The following is a 21,028-nucleotide window of genomic DNA, read 5'->3' as shown; positions in this document are numbered from 1 at the left end:
AGGAGAAATTCTTTAAATTCTAATCAAGGAAAAATCATAGCTTCTGTTGTCTTCTTTTTAAGGAACTTCAAAAGTTGCGCTTGAACCATTTTGCGCGAAAAATAACGAAATTGCTTCTACTTGTGCGCAGCTTGTTACAGTACTGAGTTCTAATTGGCCAGTCGCCGTTATTTAGTTCGTAAATGATCATAAGTAGAGAATTTTAACATTTCATGTGCATGATAAGTTTTACTTAATACACAAAATTGATAATCCTAAAGGGATTAGACCGCATACCTGGATGAGGTAGAGAGTCTCACATCATGGTGCCAGGACAACTGTCTCTCTCTGAACGTGAGCAAAACTAAAGAGCTGATCATGGACTTTAGGAAGAGACAGCAGCAGCCCTACACTCCTCTTATGATCAGTGGGACCCCTGTGGAGAGGGTGAGTAGCTTCAAGTACCTCGGTGTAAACATCTCAGAGAACCTGACTTGGACTACACACATCCAAACACAGGTTAAGAAAGCCAGGCAAAGACTGTACCATCTGCGACAGCTGAGGAAATTCAGGGTCTCACCAGCAATCCTGAAAACTTTCTATTCAGGGACCATAGAAAGTGTATTGACTCAGTGCATCTCAGTGTGGTATGGAAACAGCTCCAATCAGGACTGCAAAGCACTACAGAGAGTTGTGCGCTCAGCTGAGCGCATCTCAGGGTCTGCTCTCCCCTCTCTGCAGGACATCTACCTCAAACGCTGCAAAAGTAGAGCTGTTAAAATCATCAAGGACTCTAATCACCCTGGTAACCGTCTATTCACTTTGCTTCCATCTGGAAAGCGCTTCCGTAGCCTGATGGCAAAAACTGAGAGATTTAGGAGGAGCTTCTTCCCCCAGGCCATCAGGCTCCTAAACTCTAACTCTGTGTCATAACATCACTTGATGTTAATATCAATATACCAATAAGCTATTCATAATTTTTTCTACCTGATATTGCTGCTATTTAAATACTCTGTACAACGTTTTTGCACATTCTTTTGCACATTCCTCTTATATTACTATTTATGTCAACAACATACTGACCTGCACATTTATATTTATATTTGTTTATCTTTTATTTTATTCTTTTATTTTTTTTCTACTTTACTTTTTCTTAATATTTGTATTCTATATAATTGCACTGTCCTTGGAGCGGACCTGACTTACATTTCACTGCTGGTTATACTCTGTATAATTGTGTATGTGACGAATAAAAAACCTCGAATCTTGAACCTCTTGGATGGTTAGGGGGGATGGTGGTTTTACAGAGGGGATGCTTTCTGTCATTTCTTTAGACCAGGGTGATGCCATCCCCCCTCAATTCGAGCCCAATATATATACTATGTACATTTTAATTTCTTTTACTTTTTACTAATTTGTTTATTTTTACTTCTAATAGAACAGTAGGGTCTACTATAGTATAAACATGTTTTAAATATTTAAAAATATTTTTCACCATAAAGGTAAATTACATTTAACCAAGTAACTCTTTTTTTTAACTGTAGCATTATTTTCTGTTTTACAGTGCAGTAAAAAGTTAAAATAGTTACATGCAAGGAATCAGTACAACAGTATAACATTTTTAATTTGGACAGAGTGACTGAGGAGCAGTTCTCGCTGATTCTGCGTCATAACCGGTAGGTGGCGTAACGTGGCATAATTTTGGTCGCTTCCAAGATTTTGACACGAGGAAGAGCGTTTTCCGCCTAAGGCGGGGTCATCATCGTTAGTCTGTTGGCAAAGTTTGGCTGTTGAGACTGAGAGCGGTCGGCAAGATCAATATAAGTACATCGAGCCTAAATCCCGATCGTCCGTTTTCTATCGCTCGCGGCCGTGTGAGCGTCAGTGTAGCGTGCGGCGCGCGATCTGACTGCAGTCATGTCCGAAGACCCGAGCTCTCAACCCTGGTCCATCGACAAGGATGACTATGAGCTACAGGAGGTGATCGGTGAGCTAAACCATCACACATCAGCATCCAGATCACATCAACGATAGCAGAACGGAGATGAAGACATCTGTGTCATGATCTCTGGGGCCCAGATGGTCTGTTATTTCAGATCTCCATCAGTAATTGAGTCATCGCGACTGTAAGATGTTCAGTCTGTGTTAGCCATGCTAACTAGCCACCCGACATGCCAGCAGACTAATGCTTTGCGGACAATGGCTGATTTACTGATTGATTTGGGGATTTCATCGTGATTTATATATGACATATATGGTGCTTGGTGGTTAAATAACCATTACAGTTGACAACTTGCTGTTTAGTTTGGTGACAAGCTGCTTTGTATAATGTTCATGCAGATAGGCTGTTGTTTAGATGAAAGTTTGACGTATTACAAGAACACTTTAACTAACCAGTTAACTTCTAAACGCATAACCAGAGCTGATATTATTGTCCTGGGAGATTTGCATTTGGTCTTTCAGCTCCCTTTGGCGAGGGAAGTTGTCAGTAAGCTGAAGGAAAGAAACATGAATAAAAGGAAGTGTAGTATAATATGAAATGAATGCATATTAAAACATGACTCAATTTTTACATATAATTCAGCCATCTGAATTAGCATTAGGGGTACCATATATTAAACATTCAATTATATTCCTTAACCTTTATGTGTCATTAAAAAAAAAACATTACACAGGCGTCCTTGGAGAACAAAAACAGCAATGTCGTAAAAATATTATATATATTAACATTTTTTAAAACTGAGTTTTTTCAACATCGGTCCTGGTTATAACTACTAAAAATGAATTCATGTAACACTTTAATTGACAGTTTGCTTACATAATGACATCAGTGTTTTAATGAGAAAAAAAAACACAAGACATTCATTGTTTTCCATATACTAAATGCTAAGCAGATTTCTTCTTATAATAGTCTGTCAATGGGCTTGTCAGTGATTAACAACAACATTGGTTTTGATGTATTGTTTTTTGTGCGGTTTTATTGAATATATAAAATAAAACATTAGTATTTTTCCACTTTCACTGAGTTAGATTTATATTTTTTTACCAACATTCCTGATCATAACTACTTTGTGTGTAATTACTTTGTACCTAATGTAAAATAGATTTATAAAAGGAAATAAGGGTACAATATTAAAATTCCAATAAAAATACACACTTATGGCTAAATTTAGGCAGTTACAACCAAACTTATCACGAAAAAAGCTAAAAACAAAAAATCTTAAAAACACACATTTCATCTATGGATTGTAGATACTACGATCCTCTGCATTTGTCTTCTCTAACATATTCTTAGTATGTTATTTCATATGCAGATTTTAGTTTTTATTACAAAATCAAGTCATTTAAAAAAACAAAAAAAAAACACATTTTGGATCTTTTTTTGCTTTTATATAGGGAGTGGAGCAACAGCTGTGGTCCAGGCAGCATATTGCAAACCCAGGAAAGAGAAGGTGGCCATTAAGCGCATCAATCTTGAGAAATGCCAGACCAGCATGGATGAGCTTCTGGTAATGTCTGTTTACTGCTCATAAAATTAGACACTCCACATAAAGGTATTTGATTAGGATGCCTCTGCTTAAACAGGTAATTTATGGTTGGTAGTTTACTTTTCTGGTTCTCTTTAGAAGCGTAACGTGTTTTCTAATGAATGATTCTGCTGCCTATATTGTTTTATCATAATTAAATGTGCATCGGACTAAAATGAATCTTTCCCGCATGTTTTTCTGCATTTACAGCATGTGAGATTAAATATATTTCAAATAAGAAATCTGTGCATTATGCAAATGTTCTTTAAACAAAAACAGATTTGTTGAATCCTTTGGTGATTGAGTAATTTAAGCTATTCTGCAAACATGCAAGAAAACTAAATTTACCAATACAATTTTACTGTCTCTAGGCACAAATATTGACTGTCTGACAATATTTTAGTTTCATTAGAAATTATGCAATGTACATCTGGCTCAGGGTCTGTCCCATTCACCTCAGTTAATGATCTTTTTGCCAAATGGCCGGGTCATGATGTAACTCGGGTCATGTGCAAGGCAGCCACATGTCTGTCAGTCAGAGGAGGATTAAACTGGCTCAGACACAAGGAAAGACTTTCTGGTTTGTGATTAAACTGTCAGAGTTAGAATTGCCTATGAGACCAGACTAGCTAACTACACTTGCATTTATACAGAAAATGTGTCTTTTTATGACGTTGAATAAGTTTAATTCAATGAATTTAGTTTGATGTAAATCTGTATTTAAAAATGTATTTTCACTGCAGGTCTGGGGTCTTTTCTCTTTCAGTTCTCTAGCATAAAACTCATGAATGGCAGCATCTTAAAGTAATTTGACCCAGAAGGATGTGGTTGAGCACTCAAAGCGATCTGAATGGGATCTTTTGTTTGCAATTACTTACCATTATTGCCTTTTAGAAACCTCTGTTTATATTGAAACATTTACTGCTTCCTAACCTTTTCTTTTCTCGTTTTAATCTTCTTTTTTTTTTTTTTTTTTTTTTTAGAAAGAGATCCAGGCTATGAGCCAGTGCCATCACCCAAATATTGTGTCTTATTACACCTCCTTTGTGGTCAAGGATGAGCTTTGGCTTGTCATGAAGTTGCTCAGTGGTGGTCAGTCAGTTTAAAAGCTTGTCTTGAATAAACAAAAGTTATTAATTGATCTTTTGAAAATAAATAAAGTGCTACATAATGCAATATCCTTCGATTCATATCTGTTTCAGGCTCAGTTCTTGATTTTATTAAGTACATCATCTCCAAAGGGGAGCACAAATCGGGTGTCATGGATGAGGCCAGCATTGCCACCATACTAAAAGAGGTGCTAGAAGGTCTCGATTATCTGCACAAAAATGGGCAGATTCACAGGTATATGGATGGTTTGATGTCTTTGATTACATTTATGTGTGCTTAATTTTCCATTCTTAACTTTCTCTGAGCAATACACTGACCTGTGCTTCTCTCTGTAAAGGGATGTGAAGGCTGGAAATATCCTTTTAGGAGAAGATGGCTCTGTTCAAATTGCAGGTGGAGTTTCACTGTCAATACATTATTTGTGTCCTCCGATTATTGACAGTTAATTAGCTTAATAGTAGGATTTTAATATACTGTTTTTTATATTATTTTGAAGGAATGCAGAATATTCTTATTTAAATGTAGTAATATTTCATTGCCTTCATAGTGTTTATGTACTTTATGTGGAATGTTGTACTTGAGAGAAAAAGTAATTTTTTTTGTTGAAGCAAACAGGAAAAAGGCAATATAATTCTGTTTGCTTTTAAAGTCTGGGAATGGCCTCTAGATGCTCATTTTCTGGACTAGGAAGGTTTTGATTAGATTATAGGTGGTGCTTGGTTCAAAAAGTATGTAATAAACAACATGGGTCAGACGATTGATAGTTTTGTCATCTGCTTTTCCCCCTGAAGACTTTGGTGTTAGTGCCTTTTTAGCAACTGGTGGAGACATGACTAGAAACAAAGTGAGGAAGACATTTGTAGGAACTCCATGCTGGATGGCACCTGAGGTGATGGAGCAGGTTAGTGTTGTCCCACCTGTTCCTACTTTGCCCTTCATATATTTTGGAAACGGAATGTCTTTGTTACGGAATGTGATAATGATAATGTGTTTGCTCAATCACAGGTTAGGGGTTATGATTTCAAAGCTGATATCTGGAGTTTCGGGATTACTGCTATTGAGCTGGCATCCGGGGCTGCTCCATATCACAAATATCCTCCAATGAAGGTAAGCAGCCAGTCACTGTTTGTGTTCAGTTCATGGAGAGTGCTATGAAACCTGCCAAAGGAGCGATGAAGGAATAAATTGTAAACTCTGGAATTGAGTTGCCATTTTGCACTTTTGTTTCCATTGGCATGAAGTCAGTGGGTTTTTTGAATGGGTTTTGGTTAAATGTTTGATTGGTGGTTAACACAAGCTTAAATTCATGTTTTATTCTATTACATAAAATACATCAGTAATACCTCAGTCATTGTTTTTTTTTTTAGCTTTTATGTGTGTTGAAAAAGGTGGCTGCTAACAAGTAGCTAAATAGGGCCACAGAGGTTGTCAAGGACATTAAACCTTGTTACACCAAACAAGAAAATGTGTCTACTCGCTAGTCCACTTTTACAACCTTGTTGTATTTATACTTCTGCTCTTGTAATTTATTCTAACTCAAACATTGCAGGTTGTAGATTTTAAATGAAGACAAAAAGATTTGTTAAAAGCTTAGTGGTGCTAACGTCGAGGTTATGCGTCTATGGTGTTGTTTGTTTGTAGATTAACTTTAACTTTTTACTTCTGCAGGTTTGTATATAGGCTTCCAAATTCATAAAAAATATATCCTGATGAACAAAATGTGTGAGAAGCATAGTCATTTTCTGCAATAATTCACTCAGTCTCTGGTTGCTTAATGTTTTTGTCTATACTTTGTCCACAGTAATGATTTGTCTTGGTATTTCTTCCTTTCTTGCTTTTTTGCTTTAGGTTCTCATGTTAACCCTGCAGAATGACCCTCCTTGTCTAGAGACTGGAGTTACAGATAAAGAGATGGTTAAAAAATATGGCAAATCTTTTCGGAAGATGATCTCCTTGTGCCTCCAGAAGGATCCAGAAAAACGGTAGTGCATTTATTTCCTAAAGTTCACTGATTCTATTAAGACCAACAGTTTTTGGTCATATTATAAATGTTCAATGTTTTTCGACAGTCCTACAGCTGCGGAACTCTTAAAACACAAGTTCTTCACAAAAGCCAAGGTGAGATACTGTAAACCGAACTTGTAAAGTACAGAGAATGACTAGAGTAGTGACTTTTTTTTATTAATTTACTGGTAATCTAAGTGCACAAATGTGTAGTCTGTTTTATGTAATTGCTGCTTCCAGCAGGCAAAAATTATTTAGTTTGGCTACAATCGTTGTCGCCTAAACATTTCCAAACCACTGGTCCAGCATGGCAGGTTTACTGTAACAAACACTCAGGATTAGAGTTCCTAAAGGCCATTTCCTGCTCATGGAATACAGCCCATATTGTTACAAACGCAGTGCTGCCTCAGCAGACTTTCATTCCTAGCAGCTCAGTATCACTGTAGCCTGTGCGTTAACAGAGAGGCCTGTACAGCACTGCAGTGCTGCATTACGACCCACAGAGGATGCTGTCTCAATCCATTTGTATAACCTGTAGTATAACCTGATTTTTCAGCTTTAATCAAAATATTACATTTGTGGAATCATTCATAATATATAACAATAGAATATAATGAATATATTTAGACCTAATTATCTGACTTGTAGTTTCTTATAAAAGTTTAAAAATTTCGAAACCATTTCATTACAGAATAATGAATACTTGAAAGACAAATTGCTGGACAGGGCGCCAACAATAGGACAGCGATCAAGGAAGGTGGGTGAGAAATTTACTGACAAATATTACACAGTAATTTTAGTAGTTGTGCTTCAAGCTTTTTGTTGTTTGTATAAACAGGTGCGAAGGGTTCCGGGCTCCAGCGGTCGACTGCACAAGACTGAGGATGGAGAGTGGGAATGGAGTGATGATGAGCTGGACGTGGAGAGTGAGGAAGGAAAGGCTGCAGTGGCCGCTTTACGGGTACACACTCATCTGCTACATCGTTACCTTACGTTTGTTTTATTGTAGTCTGTGGATTTGGATAAAGCATTTTTTAAGTCTTTAAATTGTCTTTCTTAGTCACCGAGAGTAAAAGAGGAGGCTGTGCAAAATGCAGAGGTGAGAGTATAGTTCCATTTCCTACTTTTTGATTTACCTCAACGCCATTCTCAAGAAAATCTTGTTTCTGCCTCCTTCAAAGATCTTTCCAGCAGATCCATCAAGCTTCCTGCAGCCAGCAGCTGCAGGACAGTCTGAAGTGCCACATGCTGCAGTTGACACTGTCACGATATCAGCGTCTTCTCCAGGCTCCCAGGTGAGCTCTGCTGTGATGAGTCACATGTGTGGCAACAGCATCAGCAGTGAGAATGACCAAACACGTGCACTTGCTTCTTAATTTAGGTTAGACTTTAGATCTTAAAATTGTATCCCTGCAGGCTGGTGGACCTACTACGACAGGGCAAGACTCAGCCAAAACCCCCATCAGCCTGGTTCTAAGATTAAGGTATTTTTCTTTATAATAACTTCCTGATGACCATCAATCAAAAACAACTGTTTCTTTTTTTTTTATAACCAAATAGATCTGGAAGGTTAGAGTTAACCATACTGTAGAGGACAGTTGGATTTGTACCACAGGGTTGTGTTGGCTCACTGTTTCTTTTTACATTGTATAAAAATGCAAGCACTGATCCTAGTAACTTAAAAGTAAGATTTTTGGGTGAAACCGATATAATTGCTCTTTTTATATGACAATACAAATATTTCAGTTTATCACTGAAAATTAGAAAGGTTTTTAGAGTGATGCACATTGGTGCAGGATTGAAAGAAAGGGCTTTACAGTGTTTTTGTTAACTAAAACTCAAAAAAACTTTTCATTAATTGAAATAGAGCTGAAATAATATAAAACTTAAATGTTATATGAAAAACTTACACAAAATTAGAAATGTTTCCTTGGCAACTAACTGAAATAGTTGAATTGCTAAAGAATTACAAAAACTGAAATAAAATAAAAAAGCTTAATTATAATATTAAAAATCAAGCTAATAAAAAAAGCAAAAGCACATGGCAAAATTACTGAAACTAAAAATAGGAAAAATAACAATATTAATATGTAAATAATACTAAAAAACATGTTAGTTCTACAATGTAATCAAAATGTCTTCTGATAGTGTCTTATTTCTTAAACTGTTTCACGTGACTTTTTAAATTTATTTATTTTAACAACAGGAATACAAAGAAAGAGCTGAATGATATCAGATTTGAGTTCATGCCCGGGAGAGGTTTGTGCGGTTTGCTCTTCACTTGACTAAATATAGTCTGTTTCTTGCTAATTTGTAATCACGCAAGTTGACAAATTGTAATCTCGATCACAAAGCTTGCGAAATGTGTAGAACTTATTGTCTTCTATATCCAGACACAGCTGATGGAGTGTCTCAGGAGCTCGTGTCTGCCGGACTGGTGGATGGGAGAGACTTAGTCATTGGTGAGTTTGTCGAGAGAAAAATAAAATTGACAAAAGTTGAAAATAAGTAGTGTTTTTAACTTACAATAATTTTTTAGTTGCAGCCAATTTGCAGAAAATCGTTGATGATCCACAGACCCACAAAAATGTCACTTTCAAGTTGGTAAGTCATTCTATTATGTGATGCAGTGGTCAGTTACTCACCGGAGGTGTTGTTTTATATTTGGCTCTGTTTATCTTTCTTCCGTTTAGGCATCGGGAGTGGACAGCTCTGAAATTCCAGATGACGTTAAACTTATGGGATTTGCTCAGCTGAGTATAAGTTAAAACGGTATTACCAGCAACGGGGGAAAAAAAACAGACTTATTTGCACAACAGTGCGTTGTAAATGCTTTCATTGGCCTAAAGAAACCACTACTGCCAAAGAGACAGAAGGAACCTGACACCACGTAGGATTAACAAATGTCGAATAGGACTGCATCCGAGTTCTTCATAGGAGCGCACCTCAGATGTTTACAGTATTCATGTATGCTTTGTTTTCTGTTGCTTTAAACATTTGCACAATCTGAACCAACTCCTAATACTGGTAGATGTCAAAAGAATGCCTTACTTTCGATAGTACTACTGAATTTACAACTGTAGGTAGACAGTAGCTGTGGATCTCATCTGTGAAATGAGCGAGTGACTGTGTGCTTTCAGCTGTGTACCTCAAAGGAAGGCGGAGAGGAGGATTGTCATTCAGTAGCATTTAAGGGTGCATGTTGGCACACCTATAAAGTCAGCTTTTCTCTGCAATGTGGTGCATCATATTGGAGCGATCAGCATTGTATGGTTTTACACATTAACCAGTAAACATGGGAGCCACTTTACTCACAACCCTTTCAGACATGATGTCTCACCGTTACATCTGTGCACTGCACTTCACGGTTACACATTTCAGCTGCTTTCTCACTATAGGGATACATTCCCATCGTTTTGCATGGGCTAATGCCAGACTGCATGAATGATTTTTAACTTAAGATATGCTGATCATTTTGCTCTCACTTAATTTTGCCAGCTCTCTGTGAAAACAGGAGGTAGAAGAGAGATGAAATGAGAGATTGAGCTTGTTAAAAAAAAAATGTGAAGAAGAATTTGAGTGTTCTTCATCCAATTGATATTTTTCGCAAAGGATGTATATGCTGTTGTTTCAGAAAACAGTTGAAATTATCTGGAAATTGTGCAATTCACTTTATATTGGAAAGAGGTTTATGCAATTTTGTGGATTGAGCATAATGTTACAAGTTTGATTTACATGCATATCTGTTAAGTTATAGTGGCAGCTGTTTGGATAGTGTTATAGATTTATGATTTTTTTGAAGGAAATTCCAGTGTTTGCAAGGCAGCAAAAGAATAGCATTTACATTCTTGGTTACCACTGATAGTTACCTTTTGAATTCTCAATATTCTGTTATTCAACAGGAGATTTTTAAACACGTTTCTAAAGTTCTCAATCTATAAACACACCTGCAAAACAAAGTTGCAATGAAGTCTATACGTGGAACTAGAGATGTATAGAAAAATGGAAAAACATGACTGTCAGTATGCATTGCTGGCCTTGCAAGCACTGTTAATGAAGTAAAGACCAGTGAAGCTTGGGACACGGTCACTGACCAGCAAGAAAAATAGAAAAGTGACTTTAGGACTCATCCTGTGTCCAAGTAATATTGGCGATAGGATCCATTGGGTTTGAATTCATGGGCCTTTGTGTGTTATTGTAAATATTTAAGTTTGTTATATCTTGCTTAATGTCATCCGTCTTAGTTGTAGACTGATGTCTGATTCCATGTTATATAGGCAGAAAATCTGTTCACATGCAACTGGTATTTTTTCCCTTTGAAAAACAAAATTACATGGTCAGATTGCCAGTGATTTGGCGATAACTGATTTTTTTTTTTTATTTAAACTTTTTTGCTGGACTTTTTTGTTTAATTCTTCTAACTGAGAATCTACACTCCACTTCATTTTTAATTTTCCCAGTTATTTTCTCTCCTTGGCTTTCAAAAAACAGTACATTTTAAGATGGTTTTAAAACCATTAATTGTAGACATGGTCGGTGATTCATTTGCTGTCACTTTCGCACGTGTGTGTGTGCAAATGACTGTTGATTCTTCTTTTTAAAGTATATTTAGTGTGAACACAATGAATGTGGGTGGGTCATCTTAACGAGTACGTGATCAAGAAAAAAAAACATGTAAATAATCAAATTGGTGTTGTTTATAATATAAACAGTATACATACTGTTCACAGTAGGCCTTTCTATGGGGTGGACGTGGTGGTTTATCTAATGACTTATTGTTGGCTTTGTGTTCACAGTCGAAAAGCACTTGGGTTTCATTACTGAAAAATGTATCCCTGAAATATTACATTAGCATGACTTGAGAATAGTTTATGTACTGAATTCTACTTTGTCAACAGTGGAGGGCTTTTATTGTTTTCCTACATTTCATTTCTGCCTTGCTGTCTTTGTTCATCGTTGTTGGAGTGGTTGGTGAGATTCTTAGAAGGAATGCTTGTGGTCTGTCGGTTTTGTGTTTTTGTGTGTTTAAATGGGTAACAGCTCATTACAATGGCATGCCACCTTACTGTAATCATTGTGTTAAGATGTCTCCGATACTTTAAATAGATTGTCAAGTCAAAGCTTAAACACTGATTTAATTTCTTTGGTCTAAATTGTTGATGGCCCCGTCATGATTCTCCAAAGCCACAAATATTTCGCCTTTTCTCTTGTAAGACACTTCAAGTCGTCAAAGTCTCATTCTCTTGCTCACCAATGGTAGTGGATAAGATGATATTTCTTTTCACGTGTGCAAATATTTATTTTCTCATTTGTAGGAATCCTTAAAGATAAGTAACGAAGCTGATTTGTCTTCATGTTGACGCATCAGATCTTGTTATCTCTACATGCTCATATTTCTGTATGGTGGTGTTTGTTGAGGTGAGTTGTCTTGAGATCATTCCTCCGTTCTGTTCTGTCAGCAGTCTGGAAGCCTGCTGTATTTTCACACCAAGCACATGTATGCAGGTCTTTCAAAAGAGGACTTGGCTGCATTTTAGTGGATTATTTTAAGTGTTTTCAATTCAAAGTTTTTTATTTAATGTCTTTTAATTGTTTTCATGTTTTTATCTAATTGAACTTCAAGAACACAACACAACAGCAATGGAGGTATTACTATCACTGTCAGTATGGTGTGTTAAGGACAATGGTAGAACACTGTATAGTATTTCACTTTTTGGGATTTTCAGTGCATGTGTACCCAATTATTTTTAATAATAATCAATAAAGAAGTTATGACATTTCCCTGCAGACTTGTCTAATAGTGAATTGCATAATGATGTTGAAGTGCTTCATGATCCGTAATAGTCCTCTGTGGCACTTATCCAGTTTATTGCTAGTGTTATTATGTTGAGTTACACATTACATTTACTGTCAGCACAATTTGTTATTAGTTTTTAATACTTTATAAACAAAGTAATACTCAAGTTCAGTTTAGTTTTGAAAACTATGTATACATGTGATATCTGATATCTTATTTATATATAATATTTTTAAGTGAAAATTGTTTTGTGGCCAAATTTCATAGATACATGCATAGATAGACATTATACAAACACACACACACACATATATATATATATATATATATATATATATATATATATATATATATATATATATATATATATATATATATATATAACTCCCTGACTGACAAAACATTTGTTGTCCCATTATGCTTTCCCCGCAATAACATGACCATTGTTCTCTGTAGATAGGACTTTCTGTGACGTATTCACATGAATATGCAGTTAAACATTAATTTGCTTTGTTTTCTAGTATAACTTCTCAAGCTTTCTTTGGGTTGTTTCTCTTCTGAACCACCATGGCTGATTTTGGGGAGATTTTAGAAACTATAGGCGACTTTGGGCTTTTCCAAAAGCTTCTCTTGTTTGCTTTGTGCTTTCCAAATCTCATTCTGCCTTTTCAGTTATCCAGCCTAGTCTTCAACCACGCAGACTCAAACCACCATTGCAACGCTGACTGGATCCTTCAGGTGGGTCCCAATCTGACGAAGGAAGATCAGCTCAACCTGACTCTGGCCAGGCTCCCGGATGGCTCTTTCAGTGTCTGTCAGATGTATGTGCCCATGGATTGGGATCTGTCTGATATCCAGGAATACGGCCTAAACGAAACCACCACTTGCACTGATGGATGGGTGCATAATGATTCTATTTATGAAGCAACCATTGTCACCGAAGTACTACCACTGGTGTTTCAAATAAACGTTTGAAAAGGTAACTTGAGTTTAGTTACCCATAATTTCGAAAACACTTGACTTGTGGTCACACTACAATGTAATTTACCTACCATGTGTTTAAATGACCTCACTTTGAGCTGATTTAGACAACAATATGCTGTTTACATCAAGAAAGCCTTCATAAATGCCTGACGTTTTTGTGATGTTTTGAAGTTTGATCTTGTATGTGACAATGTAAATTTGTTTTGGGGAGCACAGACAATTTTCCTTGCTGGAGTACTAGTTGGAGCTGTACTTTTTGGGCCCTTTTCATAATCGTAAGTGTTAAATCGATGCACTTTAGATTAAATATGGAATAGATCAAATTAAGGTGTCCTTGTCACAGTGTAATTATACAAAAAAGTACTGAGTATTATTAATATAATAAGATTTGGGTCAAGGTTAGTTGTTTGTAGTTATGCATCATTTACTGTTACATTATAGTTGTAATGCATCACAAGGGCACCGTAAAACAAAGTGTCACCTAGATTTGTCTTTGTTCTCCCACACATCAAGCTTCATGTCATGTATATGTAGTTTATAATGAATATGATTAGAATATAATATACACTTCCATAGAAATGTACTCCATCTGATGTCTGTGACATGAAAAATAAAGTCATATCGTATATTCAGCATATAGAAAAGATTTCAGTATTTGCACAATGCCATCAATAGTCCTCTAGTAAATTATATATTTTTTTCTTTTTTTTTTAAAATGAACTCAAGGTTTGGTCGCAAGCGAGCTACACGGATACCTATGGTGCTCATGCTAATATTCACAGTCGTGACTGGTCTCGCTCCAAACTTTTATGTGTACCTTGCATCACAGTTCATTGTTGGTATTGCTCTTGGAGGATTTCGGATCAACAGCATTATCCTTGGCATGAGACTATTTTTAGTATCATCCCTTGCATCCCAGCAATGTAAAATAACAGATAGCTGATCAACTTTACTAGAAAATAGAACATTTGTAGACTTTCATTTTGTCATCAACAAATCAGTTGAAAGGTCTTGTGTAAGACTATATGGGCTATATGTTATATGACTGTAAAACACAGAATAGCTGTTTTTCATCTTTATAATTCTTATAATGTGTGTTTATCACAATGTTTTCATCCTCACTGTAGCCACCGAGTGGATTGGAGTCGCTCAGAGATCCTATGCAGCCTGTCTAAGTCAAGTCCTAGCTGCTTTGGGCCAGCTCATGTTTCTTGCCGTTGTTTATTATGTCAGGGATTGGAGACTGGACCAGTTCATAATGGCTGGCCCACTTGCATTTGTGATCATCTACATATGGTGTGTGTGTTCTTGTTTAAAACCACTTCAATGCAGTTCAGTAATTTTGCATTTGTTTTGAAGGATTTATAAGTGAATTAAATAATTTGATATGCACACCAACATAGGTTTATTCCAGAGTCTGCCAGATGGCTTCTTGTTCGCGGAAGAACTACAGATGCTAAAGAAATTATTCAGAAGGCAGCGGCAATCAACAAACGTACAGTTCCAGACTCATTAGTGGAGAAGGTTGAGATATATTTCACTAATTAACACATCAAGCCAAAGGAGAGGGCCATTTGTCTTAAATAACACAATATGGATAACATCTTTTGTTAGGTCTTAAATGAAAAGCCTGTTGAAAGAGGAGGTATAAAAATCCTTTTTGCTTCCCGTGTGCTCAGGAAATATTTCTTAACCATTACTTTCGCATGGTGAGTTGATTCACAGAGAAATTTTGTTTTCAAACTTTTTTCCCAGAACTTTTCAGGGTTCAGTTCATATCAAAACTTGAATGGCCTTCTGTGTTGTTTATATTCAGGTGTGCGCTAAACTTGGCGTGCTACAGCCTCTCTCTGAATGTGGGGAAGTTCGGCCTTGATATGTTTCTCAATCAACTCCTATTCGGCCTCTCTGAGATTCCTGTCCACTTCCTCTGCATGTGGTCTTTGGAAACAGCAGGAAGGAAGGTGTCTGTGATGGGTACCCTCATAGTAGGAGGCTCTCTCTGTCCCCTGACACTTGTGGTTCCACAAAGTATAACCTTTTCCTTATGCAACACACTTTAACATACAAAGAATCAGCACTTAACCATGTGATGCTCTTCTTAAGGTAATTCCATCGCTGTCGCTGCTCTTGCCACTTGTGGAAGATTTCTCTTGAACGGAGCAGGCAGTATTTGCAACGTTTATATTCAAGAACTTTTCCCCACCTCCATTCGGTAAGCATGAGCATGTGTTGTTTTCTATAGTTATGAATGAGACTATTGTTTTTAATGCAGTTATGTAATAATCCACTTGTTGATTTCCAGTCAGACAGCCATGGGCCTGGGCTCCACTGCAGCACGAGTCGCAAGTATGTTGGCTCCTGTCGTGAACATGCTGGAGATCTACCACTTCACTATTCCCACTCTGGTGTTAGGCAGCCTGGCACTAGCGAGTGGGATAACTGCCTTCCTGCTTCCTGAGACCAGACGCACTGAGCTGCCTGGTTCAACAGAGGAGGCAGAGGGCAAGTGGTACATGTACTGTTCCAGTATTTCTCAAACCTTTTACACCAAGTACCACCTCAGAAAATATTTGTCTTTCCAAGTACCACCATTATGACCAACATTAAAATGCAGTACCACTATGCACAGTTAAAAACAACAACAACAAAAACAATCCGTTTTATTCCTAATAAGAATATTTATTATTGTCAGCCTCTTAAAACATTGTAAATACACAGTTTGAACATTAGCACTGCACTGTACTTACTTCCAAGTAAATAAAAAACTTAATTAAATTAAAATATATTGTACCTAAAAGTGAATTAATAACTGTACTGTACTTAAATGTTAAAAACTGTACTTAAAGATGAAATGAAAATGTACCTTACAGTTTTTATTTAACTTCTAAGTAGCTACAATACATTTTCATTTAATCTAGTAGTTTTTATTTAACTTTTAAATAAAAAAGTACTTGATTAAAAAGAAAAAGTTAACAGGCCGTATGTGTAGCTGCAAGTAAGGACAATCAGGCCGCAAAAGCCAGCCGAAAACGCCCAGCTCTGAGCGCGTGAACGCGACAAGTATAAAAGCCTCGTCAGGAAGGTGCGCGCGCAGTCAGCAGAGACAGGCGAAAGTCCAGCTTGAAAGGGCAGCGTATTTATTTGTTTATTTCAGTTGAGACGCTGTGGTTGCTATGATATGGAATATCCGCTTAAGTAATATGGCAGAATGAAATGTTTCTCCAAGCATTATTTTTCATAACAATATTATGGTATTCCGGCGGGTGTGACGGTATTAGTCCCGCCCCTCCTCCACTGTTATTGGTTAGCTGACTAAAAAGTGACAGTGATGAGCGCTATGTTTTTACCCAAACATTCTTCAACTCTCGGCGCCGAGAAAAGAACGCCCGAGTGCTCAGCATGCAATAGATGCTACCATTTAAAACAAATGAAAAAATTGTTAGCCTCGGGCAAAAAAAAAAAAAACCCGCTTTGGTGGACACGGCCTAATTTATATTTAATTCTGAGATTCCTCTGCGTACCACTAGAGGAAGCCTACCACACGTTGAGAACCACTGTAGCCTACTATACCATTGAAAAAGTCTTCAAAATTGGGGAAAACACTTATATTTAGTGAAAGTCTTCTGATGAAAGTGATTTTTGCAGTGTCGACATTCAACTGCATGACTCTGTAATACTTCAGTTACACAGTAAGCCTCTTAAGTATTATACATTTTAGATTTTGTCAAGAGAGAATAACACACTATCCCTCTATTTCTCAAAAGGCAACCAAAAATGGCTTACTCTGCACCTGGAGATTGTGAAGACATCAAAACAACCAAGTTATAACCTTGTCTTTGTGGCTAGTGTTATTATTCTATTTAACGGTTTACATTGTAGTGATATGTAGAAATTACAATCAGATTTGTACAATTTCTGCAGTTTAGCAAAATGATTTGTAATAAGATATGTAAAATAATATGCAATAAACCTTGTTTGAATGATTGTTTTATGACCCAATTATTTTATTTTTTGAATGAACATGGTCATTACATTGGTTCATGATCAACATTGACGAAAATTATTAACTTTTCTTGCATATATTTTTGTGGATTATATGAAGACTACATGGATTGTTGAAGTAAACTTTGCTAAATAAATCTATTTATTTTTCCCGTCACAGAACTATTAGTCATAGCAGACATAAAAATATTACTGATTAATATGAAGTACAAAAAAGTTGGTCTGATTTAACTGAACAACCTCTGTAGAATCACAATGAAGTAATTTTCAAACACTACATTTTTGTTTTATCTAAAAACATTTTTATAAGTAACACTACATTAGATATTGACACTTGTGTTAATATACATTGATTACTTAATCAGATCTAAAACACCACATAATATAAGAATACTTTAACTTAAATATACATTGATTAATCAATTAAATGTCAGTAATAAAATTTGTGAATTGTACAGAATAGTACAACAAAGGCAAATCAATATACCTGCTTATTTAAATGTAAGATATGAATCTATTTTTGTGTGTGGAATGAACAATAGCCCCGATTCTACCCCAAAAAGTCAGACATCCAGTCATTTTCAGGCTTTTGCTGCAGCACAGCATTTGTGTCAGGATTTCTTGGATCTGCTATGGAGGAGGTATCCTGTGCTGGTTCTGGAGACATGGCAGGAACGGATGAAAATATGTCATCTGGAAATAAGATGCTCGCTTTTGTCTCCGCAGCCTCACCGTGACTCTCTAACCCAATGAAATCGTCAAATGGGTTTGTAGTTCTTTGCTTTGTTTCCATACTGAATGTATTTGTGTCTGTGCTGTCAATAACACTTGCAAAGATGTCGTTTGGGAAAGGATCAGCACTCATGTGACTGAATGCAGCTGTAGATGGATCTTTCTCAGAGCTGAAGAAATCAAAAGCTTCTATTTGAGATGACTCCATTAGCTCTTGGCCAGAAAGGTTTTGATCAGGCACATGAGAGGTTGACTGATTGCCTTTACTATCGAAAACATTATTAACCTCACTTTGAATTTGATTTTCCTGTTCGAGGTCAGAGCTTTTCTGTTCAAACACATTTGAAGTAACTGATAGTGGTGATGGGCCACCTTCTGAACTTATAAAGTCAAAAACTCCATTTGGTGCCAATTGACCAGTTATTCCCTCAAAAGGTTTTTGACGTTGAGTCTCACTGTTTGTCATCACATCAAAGAAATTATTAGTGGACAATTGATCAAAGGCAGTGAGCATATTGTGGCCTCCTAAGATATCCATTGCTTGGACTGGTGCATTGTTCATTCCAAAGGGATCATCAGTCATTTCTGAGGAAACACCAGCTTCATTTTTTTTGGCTTCAATTAAGGTGTTTCCAAAACCATACGAGTTTTCCTCAATATTTGACTCTGACGAACCAAAAATATCAAGAGTCTTTTGATTGAAATTCACAGGACTTGATGTCGTATCTCCACTTTCTCCCTGAGCTTTTTCTCTAAATGGGTCTTCTTGAATAAAGGAGCTCCCAATATCTCCTGATGGAGTTTCCAAATCCATATGGTCTGTCAATGGGTCACTGTGTGTATAATCAAGTGTATCTGAACCTAAAAAAGCCATGGCATCTGTGGTAGGGCCCGTAACTTGAGATGTAAATGCATCAGATGAATCAAGAAAACCAGTTGTATCTTCATTCTGAGGCAAAGAGGAGTTGAGGCTCTCCTCAAGACTTGAAGGTTTTGAAGAGTCTAGAGAGGTCAGCTCTACATGAATGTGTTCTTGTGAAGGAATAAGAGCCTCATTTATATCAGTCTCCCCAAAACCAACAGAAGCAGGCTTGTGTTGTTCAATTGACTCAAGGTTTATTGATGGCACAGTCTCATCAGCAGAGCTTACATTAGGCAAGAGGACGGGATTTTCAAGGCCCTCAATTAGATTTGGTTCTTCTACAGCATCACTTAGTTGGTTTTGTGTTAATTTGATGGGCTCTTGAGGTGTGTTTTGACAGGTGGGTTCAGTTGAAGGTGGAGCTACAGAAACATTTTCTTGAATCAATGCAGTGTCATCTTCTGTCACTCTGGTTTTCTCTGGCTCTTTCTCACATGTATTTTCTGGTTTGATTTCTGGTGTTTTCTTTGTTTCTACATCTATTTCAGAGGATGAAAAGAGTCTGCCCAATACATTTTTAGGTCTTTTGCTTTCCATTTTTGTCTCACTTTTGTTCTCTTTCCTATTTGGACCAGATGTGAAGAGTTTGGAAAGAGGGCTTTTACCTTTAGACCAAGACCCTTTATTTCCTTTATCCATGGCCTTTTTGTCAGCAACCTTTGTGTTGCTTTTATTATCAGATTTTGGAGACCTATCCAACATGTCAGGGACTTTAGATTCAACCTTAACAATATCTGTGGGTTCTTGATTTTTGGAGGTTACAGCCGTCGCATTACTATCAATAACCACCTCTTTCTTCATCTCGTCAACCTGCTCCAAATCACATGATTCGCTACCTGGTTTAAATATTTCTTTACCACATGCTGGGACTTCAGTTATCTGTAGTTCATCAAGATTCAGTATTGTTTCCATCTCACTCATATTTGCCTCATTGGTTTTTCTTTCTTCACTTTCCTGTTTTCCAGCAGTCGGAAGGAAAGGATCCTGCATTTGTCCATCTAAAGCTTTGGGATGTTCAACAGAATCATGGCTGTATGGACGGTGCATTTTGTCTATTAAACCTTCCACAGGTGATTCTTCTATTTCTATTCCTGATTCAAAAGTTGTCATATCTGCTGTCATTACACTACCATTGACAGCTGTAGGTTCAACAAAAGCATCAGTAGAGCTTTCAGCTTCTTCGCTGCTGATCTCTGTGTTACTTTCCTCATCTATATTTAAATTTGAAACAAACCGGACAGAGTTTTTTATTTTCGTTGGGCTATCAGCTTTCCCATCTTCAGCCAAATTGTGTTCTCTCAAAGAATCTGGTCTTGAGGTAACAGAATTTAAGTATTTGCTTGTCACTTTCCCACCTATCGAAACTTTGCTTTGTGTTCCAGCTCTATCTGCAGTCTTCTGTAATGTTTTTGAACCTCCTGGATGAGGTGTATAAACATCCTCTGTATATGGTGCACTTTTTATTGTGAAGGGAGAGACGTATGTGCTTGTCTTCTCGTAAACCCGAGGTGACAGCTGAACTGATTTGTCCATTTCATCTAGCCCAGAATTAAACCTTTTCTTTTCAAGAGCATTTCTGGAGCTTCTTGCACCAGAAAGCTTGTGATTTGACCAGTCTGTTGTACTTCTTGAGGCTGAGGAAATATTTTGTGATACAGGGCTATGTCTGGTCCCCTTGTTTTCCGGTGGCCAGCTTATTCCAAGCTTGTTCGTGTTGTCAGGACAGTTGAATTGATCATCTTTGTGTCTTTGCTGTCGAGATGATGGTCCTCTAGGGTCATCTACAGTTGCATCAACACATGTATGCTCTGTTTTACGTGCTGAGCTGAATTTGTTAGTAGGTTTAGGTTCCTCTGTTTTAACAAGCCAGCGGTCTTTGTGTTGTCTGTGTCCAAAACCCTCATCATAGTTGCCCTTTTTCTTAAATAACTGATGGTAATGTGATGGGCAGTAGAATTCTCCATAAAG

General features: G+C 36.9%; 1 protein-coding gene and 1 pseudogene across 2 annotated transcripts; both read left to right on the top strand.

Moving 5' to 3' along the window:
- The first annotated feature begins 1,689 nt into the window (after positions 1-1,689).
- Positions 1,690-12,406, top strand: LOC306846350 (serine/threonine-protein kinase OSR1-like). The gene is made up of 18 exons (XM_079379669.1): positions 1,690-1,966; positions 3,376-3,488; positions 4,490-4,598; positions 4,709-4,850; positions 4,954-5,009; positions 5,408-5,517; positions 5,622-5,723; positions 6,465-6,598; positions 6,686-6,734; positions 7,312-7,377; positions 7,459-7,581; positions 7,681-7,719; positions 7,802-7,915; positions 8,037-8,104; positions 8,827-8,879; positions 9,014-9,082; positions 9,160-9,224; positions 9,314-12,406. The coding sequence occupies exons 1-18, from the start codon at positions 1,897-1,899 to the stop codon at positions 9,386-9,388; spliced, it is 1,557 nt and encodes a 518-aa protein (XP_079235795.1). The 5' UTR covers positions 1,690-1,896; the 3' UTR covers positions 9,389-12,406.
- Positions 12,407-12,984: 578 nt separating this feature from the next.
- On the top strand, positions 12,985-17,232 carry LOC306845824 (solute carrier family 22 member 13-like; annotated as a pseudogene). The gene is made up of 10 exons: positions 12,985-13,359; positions 13,573-13,676; positions 14,128-14,282; positions 14,529-14,697; positions 14,805-14,925; positions 15,016-15,110; positions 15,218-15,432; positions 15,508-15,616; positions 15,707-15,913; positions 17,169-17,232. The product of its transcript is annotated as a solute carrier family 22 member 13-like (transcript).
- Positions 17,233-21,028: the final 3,796 nt, after the last annotated feature.

This window comes from Barbus barbus (genome assembly GCF_936440315.1).
Source record: "Barbus barbus genome assembly, chromosome: 26".
Lineage (NCBI taxonomy): Eukaryota > Metazoa > Chordata > Actinopteri > Cypriniformes > Cyprinidae > Barbus > Barbus barbus.
This window is presented reverse-complemented; position numbering and strand designations above follow the sequence as displayed.

What these genes read in the sequence shown, in the direction of transcription:
- LOC306846350 (XM_079379669.1), top strand. Translation starts at nt 1,897, where the DNA reads ATGTCCGAAGACCCGAGCTCTCAACCCTGGTCCATCGACAAGGATGAC. An exon ending in CAGAAGGATCCAGAAAAACG is followed by an intron (nt 6,599 to 6,685) that starts GTAGTGCATTTA and finishes GTTTTTCGACAG; the next exon opens with TCCTACAGCTGCGGAACTCT. An exon ending in AAAATGTCACTTTCAAGTTG is followed by an intron (nt 9,225 to 9,313) that starts GTAAGTCATTCT and finishes TCTTCCGTTTAG; the next exon opens with GCATCGGGAGTGGACAGCTC.